The sequence below is a fragment of the Protomyctophum bolini genome (genome assembly GCF_963924005.1).
Source record: "Protomyctophum bolini genome assembly, chromosome: 13".
Classification (NCBI taxonomy): domain Eukaryota; kingdom Metazoa; phylum Chordata; class Actinopteri; order Myctophiformes; family Myctophidae; genus Protomyctophum; species Protomyctophum bolini.
The window spans coordinates 25,070,679-25,093,437 of NC_137874.1; the positions used below are offsets into that span (position 1 = coordinate 25,070,679).

The window sequence follows — 22,759 nt, forward strand, 5'->3', positions numbered from 1 at the left end:
AACACACACACACACACACACACACACACACACACACACACACACACACACACACACACCATTTCCTTTCCTGTGTTGCTTACCACTCATGTCTGACCTTAGAGTATATATACAATAGAGAAGACACCCAGAGAAAATCCTGAAGCGCAATGGACATAGTGGCCGAAGAAGGTATTGCAGTTTGGTAAGGTTTTGCCCTCAAACACATGAACGCGCACTAGGCTCCGCCCACTCCAGCAAGTTTCACCAAGCTCTCTGAGCTCTGCCCCAGAGCGGAGCGCTGAGAGACAGACCGCATTAAAACCAGGAAATGTCGCATCAGGACTTTTGCTCATTACTTATTATTCCGTGTATATAAAATATAGATAATTTGTCTAATCTCTAGTTACATCAATATTGTTCTTGTAAAATAGTTGGTTTGTGACCAAGTATTAAGATTATAAAGATCGCTTATGTCATTTTGACTGCCAGGACTTCCCATTCACTTACCATAGGCTTCTGCTGTAGAACTCCCGAGTCCGAATTCTTTTTTTTTTTTTTTAAATAGCAGCTGTACATGAAATGTTAATGTTGATTTAGCATCAACATGATTATTTACCGATATAAATACATGGTTTGATAACCTACAAGTAGGCGAAACTCATTTTCTGCCAGGCGTATGTCTCTCCATTTACCCCGTCTTCAAGCCTCCATCCCTGGGCAGAGGTTGAATGATTGACTGGTGGTCGTGGAGCTCTGTGCAGTGCCGTCTCGATCTTTACAGTCTAAAATCAATGGTTAAATTATTCCATAACACTGAAAATGATCAATTTTCCAATTAAAATCAAATTATGGTTAAGTGTGTAAATTACATTTATTCTGTTTGGACAAAGTGCAGTTAAGAAAAGGTGGAGATCAAGGAAGAATTTCTCTATGTCACATGTGAAGTGTAAAACTGGGAATTTCACCCAAGGAATCCATGATGAAGTGCTAAGATAACCACAATAATAACCCAGATTCGTATTGATGTGCTTACCGAGATAATCAAAATGCTTTCATTTTAAACCAACCTCTGAATTAAAACATTGGGTTCTGCAAAAGTCACAGATCAAATTGCAATGATTTTTAAAATAATCTATTATTCACACTGGATAAACAACAGTGGGACTGGAATACTGTACATCCAGTTTTGAGACATATTTCCTATGCACATATATGAACCTGAATGGCATAGAATAGCCTACGCAGCATTTATTCTGCATATCAGATATTGGAATATGTTCATATTGTCTAAAGAACCAAAAACAATATCTGTCTGGTCAAGCAGTAGATCATGTACGATTTGGTATTTTTGTTAGTAATATGTCTAAAAGGTCATTGCTCATAGTGGTGCGCAAATTGGCATGACAAGTGTCAAAGTGCTCTTTTTTAAACTATATTGACATTCTTTTTCAATTACAATTTTACAATTGTGACAATATTGTCACACTTTAAATATTATTTTGTTATATAAATATATAGTTTGTATTACATTTGTTGGTTGTCTGATACATATTTAATATTTATTATATTTGCATTCATAGTGCTACAAGTGCTATGAAAAAGAACCCATCATTTATTGTATTTTGGCATTTTATTAGAGATCTGTAGCATTATTATTTAATAGTTTAGAGTGGTGCTGTGACCTTGCATTTGCCATGAAGGCTTAAAGTGTTCTTCAGAGCTAAAATTGTTCTACATTGTCATTGGTAAAGTGTATTTGTAAAATGTATGTAGCCTATATTTTCACTTTCTTCTAAATGTGAATTAGCAAAAGTATAAAGTCCCTTTAAAAGCAAATATTCAACTGCAGCACTGCACCACACAATAACACAAGTTGGAATGAACTTCAGTTTATTGCATTAATATTATATTATATGGTGTGTAAACAGTTCATAGAGGTGTATAAAAATAACGAATTTAAAGAATCAGATACATCCATGTTCTTAATCTATTCAAAATGCTAATATGATAAAAAACAGCAGACGAGTCTGCTGCCAACATAGCGATGCGCGTTCACCACGAGTAGCACGCACACGCACACACGCACGATGCTAGTTCATGTGTCGGTCGTCGCGCGTTCATGTGTTTGAGGGCAAAAATCCAGAATGCACAGGGCTCCTAAACCGGAAGGAGGAGTGGATTCGCCTCATGCGCTTCTGAGCAACTCAATGCAAGTGGACGGGAGGAGAACTTGGGTGTCTTCTCTATTGTATATATGTGACACAGGCCAGCACTTTGGTCCTCAACTCGATTTTTACAGATTACAGATTATTACAGATTATTAAAGTACAGAATGTAAGCTTTCATATGATGTATCATTCAATGAAATTGGACAATAACTGAAGGAGATATGACCATCTAAAACTTGTTGAAACAGATAACAGATACAAATGCAAAGTAGAGAAATTTCCCTTCAAAGATTCTCTTTGGAATGGGTGTGACAATAGATGCTTGTCCACACCCCTATGTCTTGCATAATCACTCCCCCACCCACTAACCACTCCCCCACTAGGTTACCTGTCAATGACAGTTGAGTGGACACACTGTTTTACTTGAGTTAAAGTAAAGAAATGTAGGACTGAAGTTGTTTAGTGTATGTTTTGTAATAATACAATCTAAAAAGTAACTAGTAGGCTAACTGAGTTTTCAATGGATATAGGCTATGTAGTTTTAGACCAATGCTTTTACATTGTGTTGTAAATAGCTGCAGTAGGCTACACCATTTTATGCAGGTCTACAGTACTTTAAGGCAGCAATCAAAGTCAGACAATTGACCCAGTATTTTAGATAAATAAAACCGACGCATCAGGCTATGATGCGTTGTGCGCTTGTAGATTTGCTATTTTTAATAAACATCCGTTCACATGCCTGCATGGTTTCTATTTAGTGTGCAAGGCTTACATCCGGTCTAAAGCCCACCCACTGTATGCGCTGATTTCCATACACAATCCGTATCCTCCCCTCACCGGATGTTGAATTAACAGTACTAACGGCCATATATTTGACGATAATCTTTTACACAAAACGAATTCCCGACATTTCCTTTTCACTTGATACCGTTTCGTAGAGACGGCCTACACAAACGATCTGTATACCAAATGAAAGCCCGAATTTCGTAGTTTATATAGTATTTTGATTTTTTTTAAATGAGCAAAAAATGAGCGAGTTATAATTTAAAGAAAAGACGAGTGTTCTTGGCTATTTGCGCCGCGGGTGGAGGAGGAACAAGCAGCAACAAGCAATAACTTCCATGGCTATGAAGCAATATAGCACTAACGGGCAACGTTTCACATGTATTATTAGTTTTATACATTTTAGGAGTGAAAACATGTGTTTAGATGCTTATGACAACATCTCAGCAGTTAAGACAATGTCCCTCTGTTAACACACGACAGCTAGCTAACTAGGCTAGCTAGCTTTTAGCCTGTTGTTGTGTGATGGTGGAAGTACGGTAGAAATAGCTTCCAGGCTGGGAAGCGTATTTGAGCGAGTAGCTACGTGGTTTTGTTTATTTTCCTGTAAAGTATAACCCAAAAGCTCCTCCATACTATAGCCATGTAGAATAATTATTTGTTTACAAACACAAGCACGCTAATGGGCGGTGACCAGAGCGTGAAACCTCAGGACAAAGAGATCCCAGGACCAATCGAAAACAACATGCAAATCTCAGAACTGCGCTTCTCCGGTCCCAAAACATTGTTAAAAAACAAGCCTACTTTGACATATAAATGTATACGTTTAATTTGCCCAAATGAACAATCTGTTGGAATAAAAACCTTCTTCAACATTCAAACTGTCTTCATATGAAAAAAAAAAAAAAACACATAAAAAAAAAAACGATTTTATTTTGACCATTTAGACCATTTCGTTCTGGCGAGTTGAGGCACTTTTTGCTGGCACCTGTCACATATACTCTAAGTGTCTGACTCATACACCGGTCGAGGCAACTTTGTATTTTATACAGTCAGGTAAAGGAAAGGACACCTTCTGACCAGATGGACCCAGCAACCCAGCAAGCACAGGTCAAAGTGCTTAACTGTGTCACTTAGGGGTCAATGTGATTCACAGATGAAAGAAAGAAAGAAAGAAAGAAAGAAAGAAAGAAAGAAAGAAAGAAAGAAAGAAAGAATAATTGTTCCTACTCTCGCCTATGGTCATGACCGAAAGAATAAGGTCGCGAATACAAGCGGCCAAAATGAGTTTTCTTCGACAGGTGGCTGGCATCTCCCTTAGAGATAGGGTGAGAAGTTCAGTCACACGAGAGAGACTCGGAGTAGAACCGCTGCTCCTTCGCCTGGAAATGAGCCAGCTGAGGTGGTTAGGATGCCTCTCGGGCGCCTCCCTAGGGAGGGCCTAATGTAAATCGCTATGGATTAAGAGCGTCTGCTAAATGCCTAAATTGTAAATTGTCCTCGACACACGTCCTACTGGGAGGAGACCCTGGGGCAGACCAAGGCGCAGTTGGAGGAAACACATCGACTCACTGGCTTTGGAACGTCTCGGAATCTCCCAGGAGGAAGTCACTAATGTTGCTCTGGAGAGGGAAGTCTGGAGCACTCTGGTGGAGCTGTTGCCCCCGCGACCCGACTACGGATAAGCGGTTGAAGATAGATAAGAAATTGTTTTTTTCAAGAAATGGAAATAAATAACTTGCGTTCCAATGGATCCAATATTATTTAGTCACACGCTATATTAATACTTTTCATTTTTACTTTACTTGAAACCCCACAGACAGAATTAAACACTTCGTTTTAACAGACTTTTCAAACATAGTGAAAATAGCAGATATACAAGCTCTGTCATTTTGCTTGTCAACGTTGTACGACAAAGTAGGACACTAAGGACAGTATACCATTAATAAAACATACCAGTACAAGGTTTCTGCCTAACAGCAATGAGATTAGTAGTTTTAGGGGTGTGTGTGTATATAAACCATACCCCCTAAAACTATAAAGCTCCTTGATTGAAAGGGAAACTGGTTGACAGCTCAGGGCAGCTTGTATGGAGATTAACTGAATCTATTGAGTAGTCCTCCACAGAAAGGCTCTTGTGTCCCAGGCAGGCACTGGCCATGCCAAGCACCTGGCCAGGGGAGACTGGCAGTCCAGCATGCCACCTGGGGCCAAGTGATGCCATAGCTATTTACACACCCACTTGTGGGCCAAAGAAAACCATGCTTCATATGGGTAACAAACACACACACACACACACACACACACACACACACACACACACACACACACACACACACACACACATATTATGTACACATGGTATGTCCAAAATGATTTATTCTATTTTATAATGGATCCAATGTAGTTATTATTTAGTAACAGCCAGGCTCTTGTTAATACAATTCATTCGTTAAATATTAATACAGACAGTCATAACTACTATTTTGGGCATGTCATTATAGGTGTACCAGTATATGCTTCAAAAATATATCTAAAAATAAAGCAAAAGTAGTAGATATACAAGCTCAGAAAAGTGTTGCAGAGAGATGCATTGTGAGCTTGTAGATTTCTCGCTACGTTCATGTGACACTGCCATTATGACAAAGTCTAAAACAAAAACATTCATTCATGAAAAAAGACATCAAAAGATGAAATTTGGACATTAGAATCTTTCTTGTGATGCTATAGCATATACATAGTGCAGGAACAGTGGAGGCTCTCAATCAGCCAGTGTTAGTATGCAATGCATGCAGCAGAGAGAAGCAGGGCAAAAGGCGTAGTTGAAGAGTGCGATCGTTATTATTGACCGCCCCTCCATGCAACTGTGTGCTGCATAAACACATTCACACTCGCCTACACGAACAAACATGCATGTGCATGGCATGCACAGGTAGATACTATAGTATATACTGTACACAATGCGCATGCAAGGCGAGCACGTACGTACTACGGGTGCACGCACGTACCGTACTACTCACATGCACATGCACACCAATGCCATTTCAGATAACTGCAGTGAATGATAACGCATAGATAGAAATGCCCTCACAAGAACATTCACATACTGTACACTCACTCAGCTGTTTGAAAGAGAATTGGTTGACAGAGAAGACGGGAAATTATCTTTACAGTAAGAACAAAAATTTAAATATTTGGGAAATACTTCTAAAACTGGCGGTTTTAGCATGATGACCTTTTCTAATGATCTTTTCTAATATACCATTTATACCATACACCAGTTTCCATTTTTATTGTATTTACGGTAAACATGATAATGTGTTGCATAGTAGCAATGCAGCAATCTGCAAGTCCCTTGATTTCAGCACTGCAAGCAGGAGAGCACTTGAAGTAACAATCTAGAAGCTTGTTGAATGTGTTATGGAATGGGTGAGTGAGCGAGTGAGTTATCAGGCGAGCGAGCAAGCATGCAAATAAACAAGAGTTAAGTGTGTGTCACTGTGTAATGTGTATGACATGCAGTCTGTTCTGATGAAAGCTCCTCTCATAAGCCTTGTCATCTTTTGATGCTTTGCAGAGTTTGCAGAGCAAATATAGAGTAAAGACAGGACTAGACAGCCTCCTCCTCTCTTCTTAGTTATTGGCTTACTGTGAGTGGGTGGGTTAAATGTGTCATGATGTTGTGCCACTTTCCAGCATTGATCATAAATACTGATACATGATACAGTAAACACTTCAAAACACGTACGAATTAGCATTAGCCCAAAATAGCCGCTACAATCTACAATCTCACAATGTACTTGTAGATCGGCTATTTTGAGAAAAGCGATGTAGATGGAAAAAAGCGGTAGAGAAAAAGTAGCCAATTCAGGTCCACTTTATTAAATATAGAGGGTTTAAACTTCAATTGCAGAGTTAAATGTACAGTATACTGTATAATGCATTAATTATATAATGATTGCGAACGCAGTGATTGCGAACGCAGTGAGCACTTACTATGAGACCTAGCAGATCATGTCTTCCCGCGTTTGCGCGTCTTACTGGTATAATATTATACTTAATGCAGTAGGTGAAGAGTACACAGTACACACCTTGGACTCGCACGCACTCATACAATATGTGTGTACTTTATGTGTCTTTTGACCAGTAGTTGTATGTTACACAAACATGTGCATCTACAGTAGCCCACAAGCTGAAACCTCCTTTAGGATATCAAATCCATGGCTTTTCATTCCTAACTAGGTCATCACTTGGTCTCCAAAGCTGCAGCCTCACTCCCTCATCTCTCTCTCTCTCTCTCTCTCTCTCTCTCTCTCTTCCTCTCTGTGGTTGCAGCATTTGTCTGTGGCAATGTACATTGTACAATACCATAATATAAAACATATATTCATGGGAACATGTATATGTTATTCCTATTGACTAAGAAATTCCAATCAGCACTTCCTTGAACCCATTTTGGAATAGTATTTTTGATGCTTTCTCAACCATCTGTCATATGCCAATTGCGCCCAACCCGATAACTGCTATATTTGGAGTTCCCAACGACGATGCACCAATTACCTCTCCCCAAGCCAATTTCATAGCTTTTGCTTCACTCATAGCGAGGAGACTTCTTCTCCGCAATTGGAAATCTGATAAACCTCCAACATTTACAAGTTGGGTCAAGGATGTTCTATCCTTTATACCATTGGAGAAGCTCAGATACAACAGGTTCAAATCTCGCCAGAAAGGCTTGGTCCCCTTTCCTTGAATTCACCCTTTCACTGTCCTCCGACTCACTGTCCTTTGATGATGTGTCCTAAGTGTTTTTCCTACATGTAATTTGGTTCACTGTGTAGCCCCTTAATCTAGTAAAAGGCACATTTTATTTTATTGTATTTATTTCATTTATTATTTATATCCTTTAATACCTGTTTATTTTATTTTATTGTTGTTGTTTTTTTTCTTTCTGTTGTTGTCTTGTTTTGTGATGGAACCGGGGAGGGTGGGGTATATGTGGGGTTGTTTGTCTACAAAAATTGAAAAAAAAAGAAAAGAAATTCCAATCAACTGTCCAATTTATTGCAAATCATGATTGGTTGTAAATAATTTCTCTCACTGAAAATTGCCGATCTACAATCTCACAACGTGTCACAGCGCAACACATTTGAGCTAAGCATGGCTATTTTACGTGTGAGACACAACTATGTATACAGTAAAGCAGGCTTGGATGTGGATCTCTTACTGTACAGTATGTAGAGAACTGGGGAAATTGCAAAGGTCAAAAGGCAAATTAAGCCCACAGAGGGATATTTTCATGTTCTGACTTCAGAATAGATTTCATTCCACTTGGGTTTCAAAAAGTTATAGACATTTTATGGTTCCACAAAAATAGTTTTACACTTGTACATTTGTGGCTGTTTAAATGATTAAGAATGGTCATTTCCAATGTGCCGGTTTGAGCTTTTATCGTTGTAATGGTGATGATTACAGTCTGTGCCTGCTGTTTTATATGAGATGACTCAATCTGCATATATATGGATCTGTCATGACAGGAAAAAACGGAATGAGACTTATTTAACACCCTATACAGTGCATGCTATGAATTCCCTGCCTATATTATGCACCACTTCCAGAGTCATTCCACCGTACAGAGGAGCTATTTGAGTGCATCCCAAATGGGCTTTTCCATCATCAGTGGCACAGGAATACCCTGGCAGCCACTTGCCATATAAGACATCACTTCTCATAAAATGCCAGCCACCTCTCTCTGCTCCATGTGGTCCTGCAAATTAGCATGACATTAGCATGATATTAGCACATCCGACCTGTTCAACGATGCCTTATCAAAGCACTCTGTGATCCCTGCGCTCCCTCTGCTTTAGTCTGAAGGAGAGAAAGTGAGTGAAAGAAAAAGAAAGAGAGAAACAAACAGACAGAGAGAGAGCACAAGAGAGAGAGAGGGCGAGACAGAGAGAGAAAGAGAGAGAGAGAGAGAGAGTGTGTTCCCCCCTGAGAGAGAGAGAAGAACGATGAGCTACATGATAATGACCTGTGTTACAGAGCCACACAACACACAGAATTGTCACAGTGGCTCCGAGCTGTGCTGAGCTAAATGGGCTGCAGCAGATGTTTGGTGACTACTGTACAATCACACAGGGCCGCATACCTCACTTGACTTGCAAATATTTGCTAAGTGACTCCAATATTGGATTATATGGCTTTTTCCCCCTCCCTCCAAGCAATTTCAGTTTATAAAGAAACATAATACCATTTGTCTTTGCACAATCTCACTGTAGATGAATGAATGAAGAATGAAGTGTGACGTACTGTACTGTACTATAATACAATATAGTACAGTACAGTACTAAAAAAATTACCAAAATATTATGACTGGTATTTTGGTAATTATTTTATACCTGAGTTGGATTTACTTTTGTGATTATGTGGTTAGCATGTAGCACCTTTACCTGTTGCACGAACTAGCCTATTGAACTGCACCTTAAGAACACTGTCGTAGTCTACCTGCTGCTACTTTCTTTTACTGTTCCTGTCTCAAGGAAGCTCGTTATGTACACCTGCATATGATGTTAATGTTCTCAACCAGCTCAAGACCCGATAAAGAGATTAGACTTTTGTCTGGGACCCTATAGTGAAAATAGCAGATCTGTACACCTGTGCTGTGACAATAAAGATGATTCTTCTGTGTTATTACTTGTCGTGTAAAATTCTATACTATGCTCATGTGGCCATTTGTTTTTTTTGTGCATGTTCTTTAGCACTGCCACGGTTTCTCATCACGTCTACGGGAGCCCTGTACATCCTAGATGTGCAAATGGAGGACGGGTTGTACAACTACAGATGCATGACGCGCCACCGCTACTCAGGAGACACCCGACAGAGCAATAGTGCCCGCCTCATAGTATCAGGTACGCAGAACAGCAACACACATTGTTTTACCACACACCTTTTGTGCAACACTCTTGTATGATGAAGTAGGCCTTTAATTACAAGGGGAAAAAACTGGAACAAAAAAAGAAAAGTTGCCCGACATCAACGACATGCAAATGCTAATTCTCCCTAGCCTAAAGAGTAATCCAGGCCTTAATGTGAAAATGTGAATGTGTGGATAAATTGTCTCTCGGTTTGTTACATCATCCAATAAATCAGAAGGGTGGATAGTATACGTATACCTGACCTGAATCCCAACTGAAATTGAAATAAGAAAGCTGTGAAACTGAAGCATGAGGAGACTACTTTCTTTTTTACTTTCTTCCTACTTTTCTTCCATGAAAAGAGAGGTTGATATGTGACAAATAAGCAAATGTCCTCGCACAGCTGTACTGTACTGTAGGTCGTACACATGTATAGGTTGTGAGTTTATGGTAAACTCAGGGCTTTTGTCAGCCTCACAGTGTGTTTTTACAGCGGGCGACAGCCAGACAAATCTTCCGGAAGGGCATTCTTTGTCAATGGGACCCAGCAACTATGGCGATAGCAGGCGAACAGGCGACAGTCGAAAGGTGGGAGGAACGTCGCCTGAAAAGATTGGGCGGCATCGTCCGGCGATATCGGGCGATTAGGCGATAGCCAATGAAATTCATGTGTCGCTCGCCGTTGTTCTCCCGCTGTTAAAACACACTGTGAGACTACGTCTCTGGTAGGGAACAGCACACTTGGTGTGTTTGTTCTAGAGAGCATTATTCTTAATAACACTATCCCCAAGATGCTAGCTGTATGTCATCTGCATAACCCTGGACGGGGTTTGGGGATAGCACATTGGGTGGGGCACAGTCACACAACCGCTTAATCCACCCATTGATGGCAAGAACAAATTTAATGGCACTCCATGAACAGCCTGTTTTAATGCCTACTTGGAGAGGTATTGTGTCTGTCAGTTGTTTTCCGCAGATTACTTGTATGAATGATGTTTCATACACATCACCTAATAATGTCAATAAATACCTGATAGGTAGATGCATTGTTTATAACTCTAAGGCATTAGTGATGATGACTGTGATAACGCGTTATTAAAACAATAACGGCAAATCAAGTGAGGGACACTGTCAAACTTGTGACACACGTCCCTGCCTTCCAGACCCAACCAACTCAGCGCCCCACATCCTGGACAGCTTTGAGCGCCGTGAGGTGATGGCGTCCCATCGGGTGGAGTTACCCTGCAAGGCCTCCGGTCACCCAGCACCCAAGTACCGCTGGCTGAAGGACAACCGTCCGCTCGAGCCTGACTCGCGCTTCCGACAGAGTGTGACGGGGCTGCTGATAGAAAGGGCTCAGCCGAGTGACACAGGGACATATGTGTGTGAGGTCTGGAACAGCTATGGCAATGCTGAGGTTGCTGGAAGGCTCCTCGTCAAAGGTCAGTGGTGGACCTTTTGTGGTGGATCTTAATATTGGCATAGCCTACATAAATATACTGATATACATGTAATGTTTCTTAACCAGTGGTAATTACAGGTGGTTCGTGGGTAATTTTATTTTAAATGTTTAAATTTAAGAAACATTTTTAACCAATAGGTGTAGTGTAGGAATAAATAATGACTGTTAAAGACCTGATATAGCCTGTGGTGTGCGCAACTAAGTATATCGCAACAATGACCGATCTATAAGCTCACAATATACTGTAATAAATAAATTCCTTGTCCTTGTTCGACTTATTGGTCCAGACAGCAAAAAAAACACTACTGTAATGCATCTTTAGCACGGCTTTTATGCCAGGTGATGCTACGTAGTATCACTATGGAAGTCAGCCACTTAACCACATTGCACCCCTTCCAGAGCATCTGAAGGCAGTGGTGAGCCCACGGAAGGTGAAGGGCAGCGTGGGGAGCCAGGTGTCACTGTCCTGCAGTGTGACTGGTTCTGAGGAGTACCAGATGTCCTGGTACCGCAACGGAGAGCTCATCTACCCCGGGAACAGTGTTCGCATCACAGGCCAGAACCGGGACAACCTGGTAATGGGCGGCATGGCCAAGAGTGACGGAGGAGCTTACCAGTGCTTTGCCAGGAACGGCAAGATGTCTGCCCAGGATTATGTTCAGGTCATCCTGGAAGGTCAGCACTTGTAATTAGAAGCATGTTTTTCGTGGTTGTTTGCATGTATGTGTTTAAGAGAGTATGTGCTTGTGCTAATGATTGCTGCTGTGCAGCCCAGCCCAAGCCCCTCTTATTAGATTATGTGAAAGAGGTTTGCATAGCTGCGTCAGCATAGTAACTGCATCTGTCTCCCATGGCCATGCACCAATATAAAGAGGTTAGAGCGGTAATCAATAGTGTTGTGGGTCCAGAGAAGAAACCAGCATTACCAACAACCAAGCTTACCCATACTCCTTAGCCGTTGGTATATAAGGGATATAAATATACTGCTGTGTATTATTCAGGATATTTAAATTTTTTATGCATGTCATCACACTAAAACCTGCTCTTTAACCTTCCAGACGGCACCCCCAAGATCCTGTCCTCGTTCAGCGAGAAGGTCTTCAACATCAATGAGTTTGTGTCGCTGGCATGCACGGTGAAGGGTACGCCCGAGCCCCGGGTGACGTGGACCCTGGACGATGAGCCCGTGGTACGGGACAGCCGCCACCGCATCTCCCACTACACCAACACGGAGGGCCAAGTGGTCAGCCACCTCAACATCAGCCAGACCCAGGTCCCCGACGGAGGCGTGTACCGCTGCATCTGCAACAACTCGGCCGGGACCGTCTCCTACCAGGCGCGAATAAACGTAAGAGGTGCTTGTCAGATCAGCTCTTCCAGCACACCATCACATATACATATGCACATCCACGCACGTGTCTTGATTTGTTTTGCTCCGGGGTGTTCATTGAAACTTCAGCAACTATAGGCGTCTCCATGTCTTTACTCTTTACAGAAAATAAATACTCAGGTGTGGATACCAGTTATCCCATTAAGAAAGAGAACACATACTGGATACAGGATGAACAGTGGAATTGGAAGTGATATAGAAACTAGTGATATAGAAGAATCTAGTTATTAGAAACTAGTTATACGAGAATAATCTAGTGATACAGGACATGCATGCTGCTAGTCTATGTGTCAAACAAGAGAGACGTACTGGCCTCGTTGCTTTATTTTCATATTCCGAATAGGGCAGGAGATTCTGCAGGCTCCTGGAGTGCCCCCACCTATCATCAGTCACCGATGTCAACATTAACCTATCTAACGCCCTGCTTCCTTCCTAACACCTGCTGATAGCTTTATATTGGGACGCCATTAGGGTGATTTACAGTTAGTACTCGTGTATGACTCTGGAGCTATCTGTTCTCTACAGGGAGATGGTTGGCTGGATTGCCATTGTTGTGTAGCAGTAATACTGGGGCACTCTAGCCCCCCCTACTCCCACCCCTCCTCAGAGTCAATGCCATTATCGTTTCTGCGTTGCGGAGCGAAGGGTACTTGCTGTATACTGATGTGCGTAATTTGATTGTGTTCATTCTTGCATGTTGCTAAAGCTAAACAGGGCGATTCCATAGCTTCTTATGTGAGGGTCCATGATTTGCTGAATGCAGCCAAGCGATGAAGATAAATCTCCACAGGTGCCATTTGCAGAGAAAGTGTAATGACTGCTTCTTCACGTCATTGGCTCCTTAATCGTGCTAAAGAGAGTAGCAAACTCCCTGGATGGGCCTGTGCTCAAAGTACACTACAGAGCCCAGTAAAACTGTCCTCTGCGGTACATTCATAAAAGATAGCCTATTAGTCCATTTTCTCTGATAAGCATCATGGATGTGGTGCTATGGAAGCCTATTGGTTTATTCTGTTGGTTTTGCATGAGTGTGTGTGAGCGAGTGCGGGAAACATGAGTAATGGTTTTGATAATAGGTTGGTGAGTGGGGGGAGCGAGGGAACATTCCGCTCTAATGCTTGTCAGAGGTAATCGCGGCCGACGCAGAAGAGGTGGGGAGCACTAGGTAATATTCACTTCAGACTCAAATGGAAGGGTACACGCTCCACCTAATTCATCCAGGAATAAGCCCCCCTCCACGTCACTGACAAGGCAAGATGCAAATTTGGTATGAAAAAGGATTGATGCATCTCTGTTACTTTGCTCGCTGGAATTGATTTCTTTGTTGAGGCACAGGGAGATACTTGGATGTGATTATTTTCTTTGGATGATGAGAACGAGGTAGATACAGTAGCTACTACTCTGGGAATTCCAGATTGTGACTCATTACGTTTATTCCTCGATTTATCAAAATGAATCAAGACATAATAAACTTGCAGTGTTCTGAAACACGCAAGACACTTGCAGTACACAACACAATGCTTTTCCTTGACCCAACATGCCTCAAAACCATTTTAAGAGAGGTGTTTTCTCCATTGCGACTTTTTAAGGGCCTGCCAGCATACGACCAATGAAGAACCTCACTGCCATCGCTGGGCGGGACATGTACATCCACTGTCGCGTCATTGGCTACCCGTACTACTCCATCAAGTGGTACAAGGACTCCAACTTGCTGCCATACAACCACCGCCAGCGAGCCTTTGAGAACAACGGCACGCTGAAGCTGTTTGACGTGCAGAAGGACGTGGACGAGGGAGAGTACACGTGCAACGTGTTGGTGCAGCCACAGCTCTCCACACACCAGAGTGTGCATGTCAGTGTGAAAGGTACTATGGGCCACAAACACATCTGTCAATTAGCCACTTACAAAACAAAAATACATATTTAGCTAATATTTAGCTAATACAAAAATAGCTCAAATCGCTAAAACTAAAGAAAGCAGCAAATTAAAAGAATAAACACTCATATTTTATGTTTTTGGTTCAAATAAGTGCTAGATAAATCTATATTCTGATAGAAAAGATTGCTATAGAGTATTTGTTCAGTAGTACAGAAAATACATTTTCAGGTTAGGGTACGCCTGGGTACCAATGGTATCCAATCAGGAGAGAGATTTGAGATTTCATACTGGATACAGGACAAACAAGAGAAATTGGAAGTGATGAACAAAAACAACGAGCATACACTACAAAATAGAAACAACGAGCAAACCTCACGTAGCGATCAGCCGATGCAGGGAAGCTGGAAGTACCTTCTATTTGAATACTGGGACCTGGTTGGTTATAGCCTGGCGAATCAGGTTGGCTCGTCACCACTTCGGCCGTGAAGTCCTCCCACAATTGAGAGGGGCCAGACTTAATCTTCCTGGGGCAATATGCATTGCAAAGGCAAATAGCCAAACTACAAGCTTACAACACATTGCGATGCGCCACATTGAGAGCTTTATGCATGGAGAGAGTTTATCATGATCCACGTCCACCCACGATCCCCAATACTCACACGTGTTGCATCACACATCGCCTTATAAACAGTTCAAATCATCACCTCTATATATTTGTCAACCATGCTGTGTTCAGGAAAACACTGATAGGGGCTATTGGTATAATATGAGACGCTGTGCACCCATGTAGCCCGCCACATCACTGATAGCAGAGTGGCATCTCCATCATCATCATACTACGGCCGGCTTATATCAGCTGATCTGAATATGCAGTGCTGAGGCGGCGGGCTGAGTCAGATGTTGATAACCCCAGAAGGCTCTCCTCCTTCATTGACGATGCATAATGATGTCGCTGTGGGGGCAGAAACCTTGTATCTCCATATTGAAACTATTTATGGTTCCTATTTGGGGGAGGGCGGGATTAATGCCCTATTTGGTCATACTGTAGTTTCACACAAAAGTATAGCAAAAGTAGCAGATGTACAAGCTCACAATGTGTCGTGACCCGATAAGTTGTGAGCTTGTTGATCTGCTATTGTTTTATTCTATTTTTTGTGTTTTTTATAAATATTGAACCAATGAAACACAAGCTTGTACTACGGATACAAAAATCCACTGAACGCAGCTTTTCCTGAAACGTATCGCATTTGGACATACAGGGTTTCCACCTGACAGAGACGATTATTTGAAATGTTAAACCCCCCAACCCCCCCTAACGCCCCAACCCCCCACCCCCGGCCTCTGTTCCTTTGGTTGGGTCTCTGCGTGGCTAACGAGGGGGGGGGGGGGATCACACGGCACTAGACGAAGCCATGCCCGCCATTCCGCCCTGGCTAATTTACCTCGCGGCTGCTTAGCATTCCGCCACTGCCGAGGGGGGAATCCCCAGGAGCCTATTATGCCTATTTTGTTGTGAATTAAATAAGCGCTGAAGTGCTGCTTATTCCAATGCTATTTTAAATCATTAATTTTCCAAAGCATCTGTTTCTCACGATGGCTACAGTGTCCCTAGAGAGAGAGAGGGGGGGGGGGTTTGGAGGAAGTGGAGGTGTTGTTTGAGTGAGAATTCTGGTTCACTGCGTAAGGAAAAGTATTCACCCACAGCTGCAACATGCTGTATGAGTGTGAAGCTTTGGTCTAAATAATAAGTGATAATTTGTGAATGACGTAAGGAAAGGATCTCCCCCCCCCCCCCCCCCCTGGAGAACTGGAGAAATCTAAAAGTGATTGGATCAGACTTCCTTCGGATACATGGCGAATGCATTTATTCCTTGCATTGTGCCTACACATGTTGCGTTTGGTCGCAACATGTGTAGGCACAGTGCACTGAAGTTTTTTAATTCCCCCCCCCCCCCCCCCCCACACACACATTGAATTTAAGAACCATTCTTATTATCATCGTATCATATTTAAAAAAGCTTGTGATTCATTATTTCTGCATTGTAGACTACATTTCACATGAAGTAGAGTATGAAGTAGAGTGTTTATGCAAAACATCAGAATATAAATGACTGCAATTCAATTAAAATGTAGTTGTCTCAAGCCACTTTACATGTAGAGCAGAGACCCGAAAACTGGAAGAAACGTAAGCAAGGTCAAGAAGGAGAGACAGAGAGGGAGTCACCATTGTGACAGAGCATACATACATGAAGCATTAGAAAATAGCAGTCTGAATTTCCCTTTACTCCATGTGAAGGACCCCCAGTTGTATTTGGCCACAGACCCCCATACTAGATTTGTATTTAGATAAAGTGCTTCTCAATTTTGTAAAGATAACAGATCTAGAAGCTCCCAATGTGTTGCGATTTGATTTGTTGTGAGCTTGTAGATTTGATGATTTTGATGATATATTAACAATTTGTTTATGGGGACCCCCTGGAACCCCCTCACGGGTCCCCGACTCCCCGGACCCCACTTTTGAGAGCCACAGTCTTACAATGTCTTACAATACGTGCTCTCACCTCTCACGCAGTCCCGCCAACCATCCACCCCTTTGAGTTCCCTCGCTTCTCCATCGGCCAGCGTGTGTTCATCCCCTGCGTGGTCATGTCCGGCGACCAGCCGGTCTTCATCACCTGGCAGAAGGACGGCCGACCCATCCCGGCCAGCCTGGGCGTCACCATAGACAACATAGACTTCACCAGCTCGCTGCGCGTCTCCAACCTGACGCTGCTGCACAACGGGAACTACACCTGCGTCGCCCGCAACCAGGCAGCCGCCGTGGAGCATCAGAGTCAGCTCATTGTGCGAGGTGAGACGGTAGACGTCAGACTGGCACGCACTGCTAGTGTGCGTTGGTGGAAGAAGTATTTTGTTTTACTTAAGTAAAAGTACCTCATTGTAGAAATGATTATGCTACAAGTAAAACTCGTGTATTGAAAATGTTACTTCAGTCTGAGCAGTCTGAATAGGAGCAGGGATAAAACGTATCCACACCGGCAATAAAGATTAGTGACAGAGAAGTTATGTCAAAAGCAGAGGCATAGGTCAAGTTGAAACCTGGGCATGTTGTCGCTGTCAGGCAGAAAACATGTGTCTTTTTACTGTTCTTTCATCAATGAATGCCCTTTCATCACACAAATGTATCAAAAGTAGCAGATTTCCTCTCGATCCTGGACTATGGAGACATTATTTATAGGTCTGCTGCTCCATCACTTTAAAAGCGGCTAGACACTGTCTACCACTCTGCCTTACAGTGGACTACTGGTGATAATTATGGTACCTACTGTACCACTGTGCACTTTATGAAAACTCAGGTTTATCCTCTCATCAATCAGATCAACACTGGCTACTATTCTTTATAAAGCCATTGCTGGGAGGACTACAAGACTACTGTATGCCTGTTTATTATTTGCTCCATGCTGGAACTGAATGATAGCACCTATCAGACCCGCCGTGATTTCTTAAGGCTCAAGGTTCCTCATGCTCAGGTTCCCTGGGCAACTCAGCTTTCTATGTCAGTGGCCCAACATCTTGGAATGAACTCCAAAATTCTTTAAAACTGAGCTCCCTGCCATCTTTCGGTCAGTTCAAAGGAATGCTCCAAAACCATTTTGACCGTGACTGCTCCTGCTTCAATTGATTTATTTTATTTGATTGACTGGTTATTCTGCATAAAGTTCCATTGTAATTTACCCTGATTTATACTGTTTTGTGTTGGATGAATCTTACTGTATTTTGTGTATTGTAACCTCGGCTACATTGAAAATGAGGGCTTTCCCTCAACTGTACTTGTGAGTATAAATAAAGGTGATGATGATCTGCAAGCTCGAGCTTGTAGATCTGCTACAGTGCTTTTATACTTTTGAATTTGAACCCTGAAAAGTAACAGTTTTGGACATATAAGGTCTCCACCCGACAGAGACGATATAGAATATACAGTACAGTAGATGACTTCACTATACCAGTGTAAACACGGCTGATCAATAACACTTTTGACTTTGCAGTGCCTCCCAAATTTGTGGTACAACCCAAAGACCAGGACGGCATCTATGGGAAGGCTGTGATACTTAACTGTTCAGCAGAGGGATACCCAGTTCCTACCATCCAGTGGGAGTACTCTAAAGGTATACATGCATGCTCACAAATCACACACACCAAGATCATACCCATTTGTTCTATGTACAACCACGTAGGTTCAGTAAGAGTACTTTGAATGTCACAGACGCTCATAGATTTTCCTTATTGAATTGTAAAATATGTTTTTTTTCCCCCTGTGGAGAGTAGATCCTCCTTTTTCTGAACACAACAAACACAATGTCCACAGCCTTAAGGTTGAATTTGAAAGCTAAGCAAGCATCCACCTCCACAAGCTGCAAACAAACAACATGAGATGCTGTGTTAAAAGAAAAGGCTTACACAGACACTGCTCCAAAAGGAGGAAATACATGATATAGTGTCAGCTAGACTTGCATCACAGTATGTCACCTACTGAACACTTGACGGGCCACCACCGGTATGACATCTTTACTCCTGTTCATGTCAAATATTGAGGCATTGTATTCTTTTTAACAGGCGCCGGCGTGCCCCAGTTCCAGCCCATAGCCCTAAACTCAGGTTTCCGTATTGAGGTGTTGGTCAATGGCTCTCTGCTCATCAAACATGTGCTGGAGGAAGATAGCGGCTTCTACCTGTGTAGGGTCAGCAATGATGTGGGGGCCGATGTCAGCAAATCCATGTACCTCATGGTCAAAAGTAAGTCTTGTGATTATGCGCTATATCCTAATTTGTAAAAAAAAATTGAACTTTATGTGAAGTTGAATGTTTTTCAGTGTCAAGACTTTCAGATCTGCAGTCATTTCTAGCAAAGGCTTGTTCATGGCAGCCATTTTGTTGGTTATGCAGGGACAGCTCCAGAGCTCCCCCCTTCTTTTTGGCGGGAAGAGATTTGGTGTATATCGGTACGCACAAAGCGGTCCAAGTATAGAGAGTCTGACTCTAAATGATTAAAGCTCAAATGTGTTCACTGTTCAGCTATGTCTTCAAATAATCATTCATTAGCGATACTGTATACTTTGACCAGCTGACCTTCCTGGTGTCTGCAAAAGCTGCTCGGGGTCTCTCGCTCGCTGCCGCAGCCCGGTGGCACTGAGAGGGCGAAGGTTAAATGTTCTGGGTCTGCTTTGTCCGTGCCAGTCAGGAGCCACCGGCACCCTGGTGTCTGCGGCACGCTTTCTGCCTGAGTGAATCCTACGAAAGCAACGCTCACTGCCACCACCGCCACATCGCTTGGAGAAAGCAGTGTTTATCCGCGCTGTGACCAAGGACTTAGCTCCCCTCCATTAAATCCTGAATTCCGCATGCAGGCAGGGTCTGCCATGTGGAAAAGAGGGCTGAGGGATGGAAGGGAGGGGGGGGGGGGGGGCAGTGGGGGTGGGGGGCGGGTGGTTGTGAGGGAAAGAGGGTGGAAGTAAGGATTGGGTTATCCATGTACATTCCTCCCCCTCTCTTCCCTTTATAATTTAGTCTTCGCCTTCTCTGCTGCATGCTCTCTTAAGACAGCTTATCCTAGTTTCTGGCGCTATATTTATGTGCATAAGGAAGGTTGGGTGTTTTGTATGTGGTTCAGTATAAATGGCCATCTTCGTTTTATCAGTGTTAGCCCTCCCCTATAGGTGTGTGCATGTGTTTGTCTAAACAGCCTGTTTGTTTAATGGTCAGTTTTTTCTTTTCATGAGGTTGACATCCAAATCCTTGTTTTCAGGTTGTAGTTTATTGAGGTATTGTTCAGGGTGGCTAAAATGCACACCCAAAACATACAGTACACCCCCCAAAGTCAGTGATACAGAAATCAAACAAGACCTTTTGCTGAGCTGTACATAATTCATCCAATTTGCTTATCAAATATAGCACACCATGGGCCTGCTCCTAAATGCTCCTTTATGAGGTAGCATTCCCTTTTTCTAATAAGAATACTGCCCTCTGCTGGTAGGAAGTGAAACTGACAAACCATGGTAGACCACGGTTAGCCTGGCCCAGCCTGCATGCTTTCTGGTGACTCTGGTCTAGGGGGTGGCCGCGCATGGATAAAGTCTCTCTAGAAGCGTTAATATTCCGGGCGAGAGGCATGTTGAAGTCAGAAATGAAGAGAGACCAGTATATCCATCTGGTCAAAACCACGGAAAGCTCCCTAGATTACGCACGGCGAGCCTTTCTTTCTGATCTGTAAACAGGGAAGTGAATGGCAGTGCGCATGTGCGATAAGCAAGGATCTATCTATCTATCAGTGGGTCCCAAACATTTTCATGTCAAGGACCCCCAAAATGACACTCATTAGCCCACGGACCCTCATTACAAAAGATATGCCAGGGACCCTCTCAGACACTCTCAAGTGTTACAGACCCATAAGGGTCCATTTGGTTCCAAACTATTATTTAGTTGGGGACCCCCTAGAACTCCCTCAAGGACCCCTAGGGGATGGTGGGGACCAATGTCTTAAATTACATGAACAAACACTGACTGCACTCAGTACACTGTGAAGGTGATTGATCTGTTATTTGTGCCAAAGGATTGTCTATTGTTCTTCTGCAAGATCTCTATGTGTGCAGTAAGCACTGTCATAACATAAAATAGCCATATTAGTTTGTTTTTGTGTTTTGCATGTGTGCGAGCGAGTGTGTGCATGCGTGCATGTGACTGAGCATTCCCTTAGGTGTGAGCTCATCTCCCTGAGTGTGAGCTTGTTGTTATGATAGTTGTGTTGTCCCTGTAGTTGAATTGTCTGTCTGTGTAGTAACCCGAAACTCCCTGGGATCCCTTGGAACATAACCTCACCTCCAGGTCCCTTGTGTGTGTGTGTGTGTGTGTGTGTGTGTGTGTGTGTGTGTGTGTGTGTGTGTGTGTGTGTGTGTGTGTGTGTGTGTGTGCGTGTGCGTGCGTGCGTGCGTGTGTGTGCGTGTGTGTGCACGTGCGCGCGTGCGTGCGTGTGTGTGTGTGTGCGTGCGTGTGTGTGTGTGTGAGACAAAGACCTCATTAACCCCAGAAGCCTCCGCAGGCCCTGAGCACCAGGCCCAGCCTGTAATTGTGTGGTAACATGCAGTAGGCTACCATACCGTAATGTTCTAATAGAGTACCATACTGTAATGTTCTGCAATACACAGTAGGCTACCATACCGTTAATGTTCGTAATATACCTTACATAATGTTCAGTACAGGGTCATACTGTCATTTCATGGTTGCTTCGTCATACACTACAGTGTCACACAAAAGTACAAGCTCCTACACTCCTACGAGCTAGAAAATAGCAAGCCTTATTGCTCTTATTGAAAAAAAAATTTCAAGTTTCAAGTGAAAGTCTGTCTCTGGGCTTTATAAATATTGAACCAATGATCCTTGTGACTAAATGATAATAACTACAGTGGATCTACAATATTGGAAGTCTGATTATAATTTTTTCCATTTCCTGAAAGGTAACCATTTTGGACATATACAAGGTTTCCTTTCTACCAGACAGCAATGATATGCAGTATCATAGCGTAATGCTCTAGTAATATGCAGCAGTATAATTGTAATGCTCTAGTAATATGCAGTATCATAGTTTATTACTCTAGTAATATGCAGTACCAGATATTAATGTTCCTTGTACATGCTCTGCTGTTTATCACCAGCCTACACTGCTTGAGCAGCAGCAGCTACACTGTGGAAGCCCTTAATGTTAATTTAATTCTGAGACCATACAAATGTAACCAAATGGACCCTTACGGGTGAAACACACAGAGTTAAATGAATACCATGGATTTTTACTGTGTACTTAAAGGGCTTAGGAGCCAATTAGGGAAGCACACAAGCTGACGCATGCTGAAGTGCTCACGTGATGGATAGTATGATCTTCACCGTGCATTATTGGCTGTTCCCAAGTTCAGCTCGGTTTATCCACCGAGCTGTAGACAGATCGACACACCCAGCGATAAATGCAAGTGCAATGCAGGATCCATACACTGTAGGTCCCTGACGCAAGTCCGCATGCACACACACGAGTATCCGATAAAATTGTCCATTGAAAGTACCTGAGATTTTTCGATGACCACAATGGAAATAAGCCCTTGAGCTTTTTCAGGTTTATCCCTTCGACTAGTGTATGTG

At 42.7% G+C, this 22,759-nt stretch overlaps 1 protein-coding gene across 2 annotated transcripts in view; it reads left to right on the plus strand.

The window, feature by feature from the left end:
• Window positions 1-22,759, plus strand: part of dscama (Down syndrome cell adhesion molecule a) — a 113,251-nt gene that overhangs the window by 55,898 nt on the left and 34,594 nt on the right. For both annotated transcript variants that reach the window (XM_080779962.1, XM_080779961.1), the window contains exons 4-11: window positions 9,692-9,841; window positions 11,011-11,289; window positions 11,709-11,984; window positions 12,368-12,664; window positions 14,289-14,564; window positions 17,151-17,429; window positions 18,625-18,744; window positions 19,193-19,372. In XM_080779962.1, coding sequence (XP_080636088.1) covers window positions 9,692-9,841; window positions 11,011-11,289; window positions 11,709-11,984; window positions 12,368-12,664; window positions 14,289-14,564; window positions 17,151-17,429; window positions 18,625-18,744; window positions 19,193-19,372 — 1,857 coding nt within the window. The remainder of the gene's footprint in view (window positions 1-9,691; window positions 9,842-11,010; window positions 11,290-11,708; window positions 11,985-12,367; window positions 12,665-14,288; window positions 14,565-17,150; window positions 17,430-18,624; window positions 18,745-19,192; window positions 19,373-22,759) is intronic.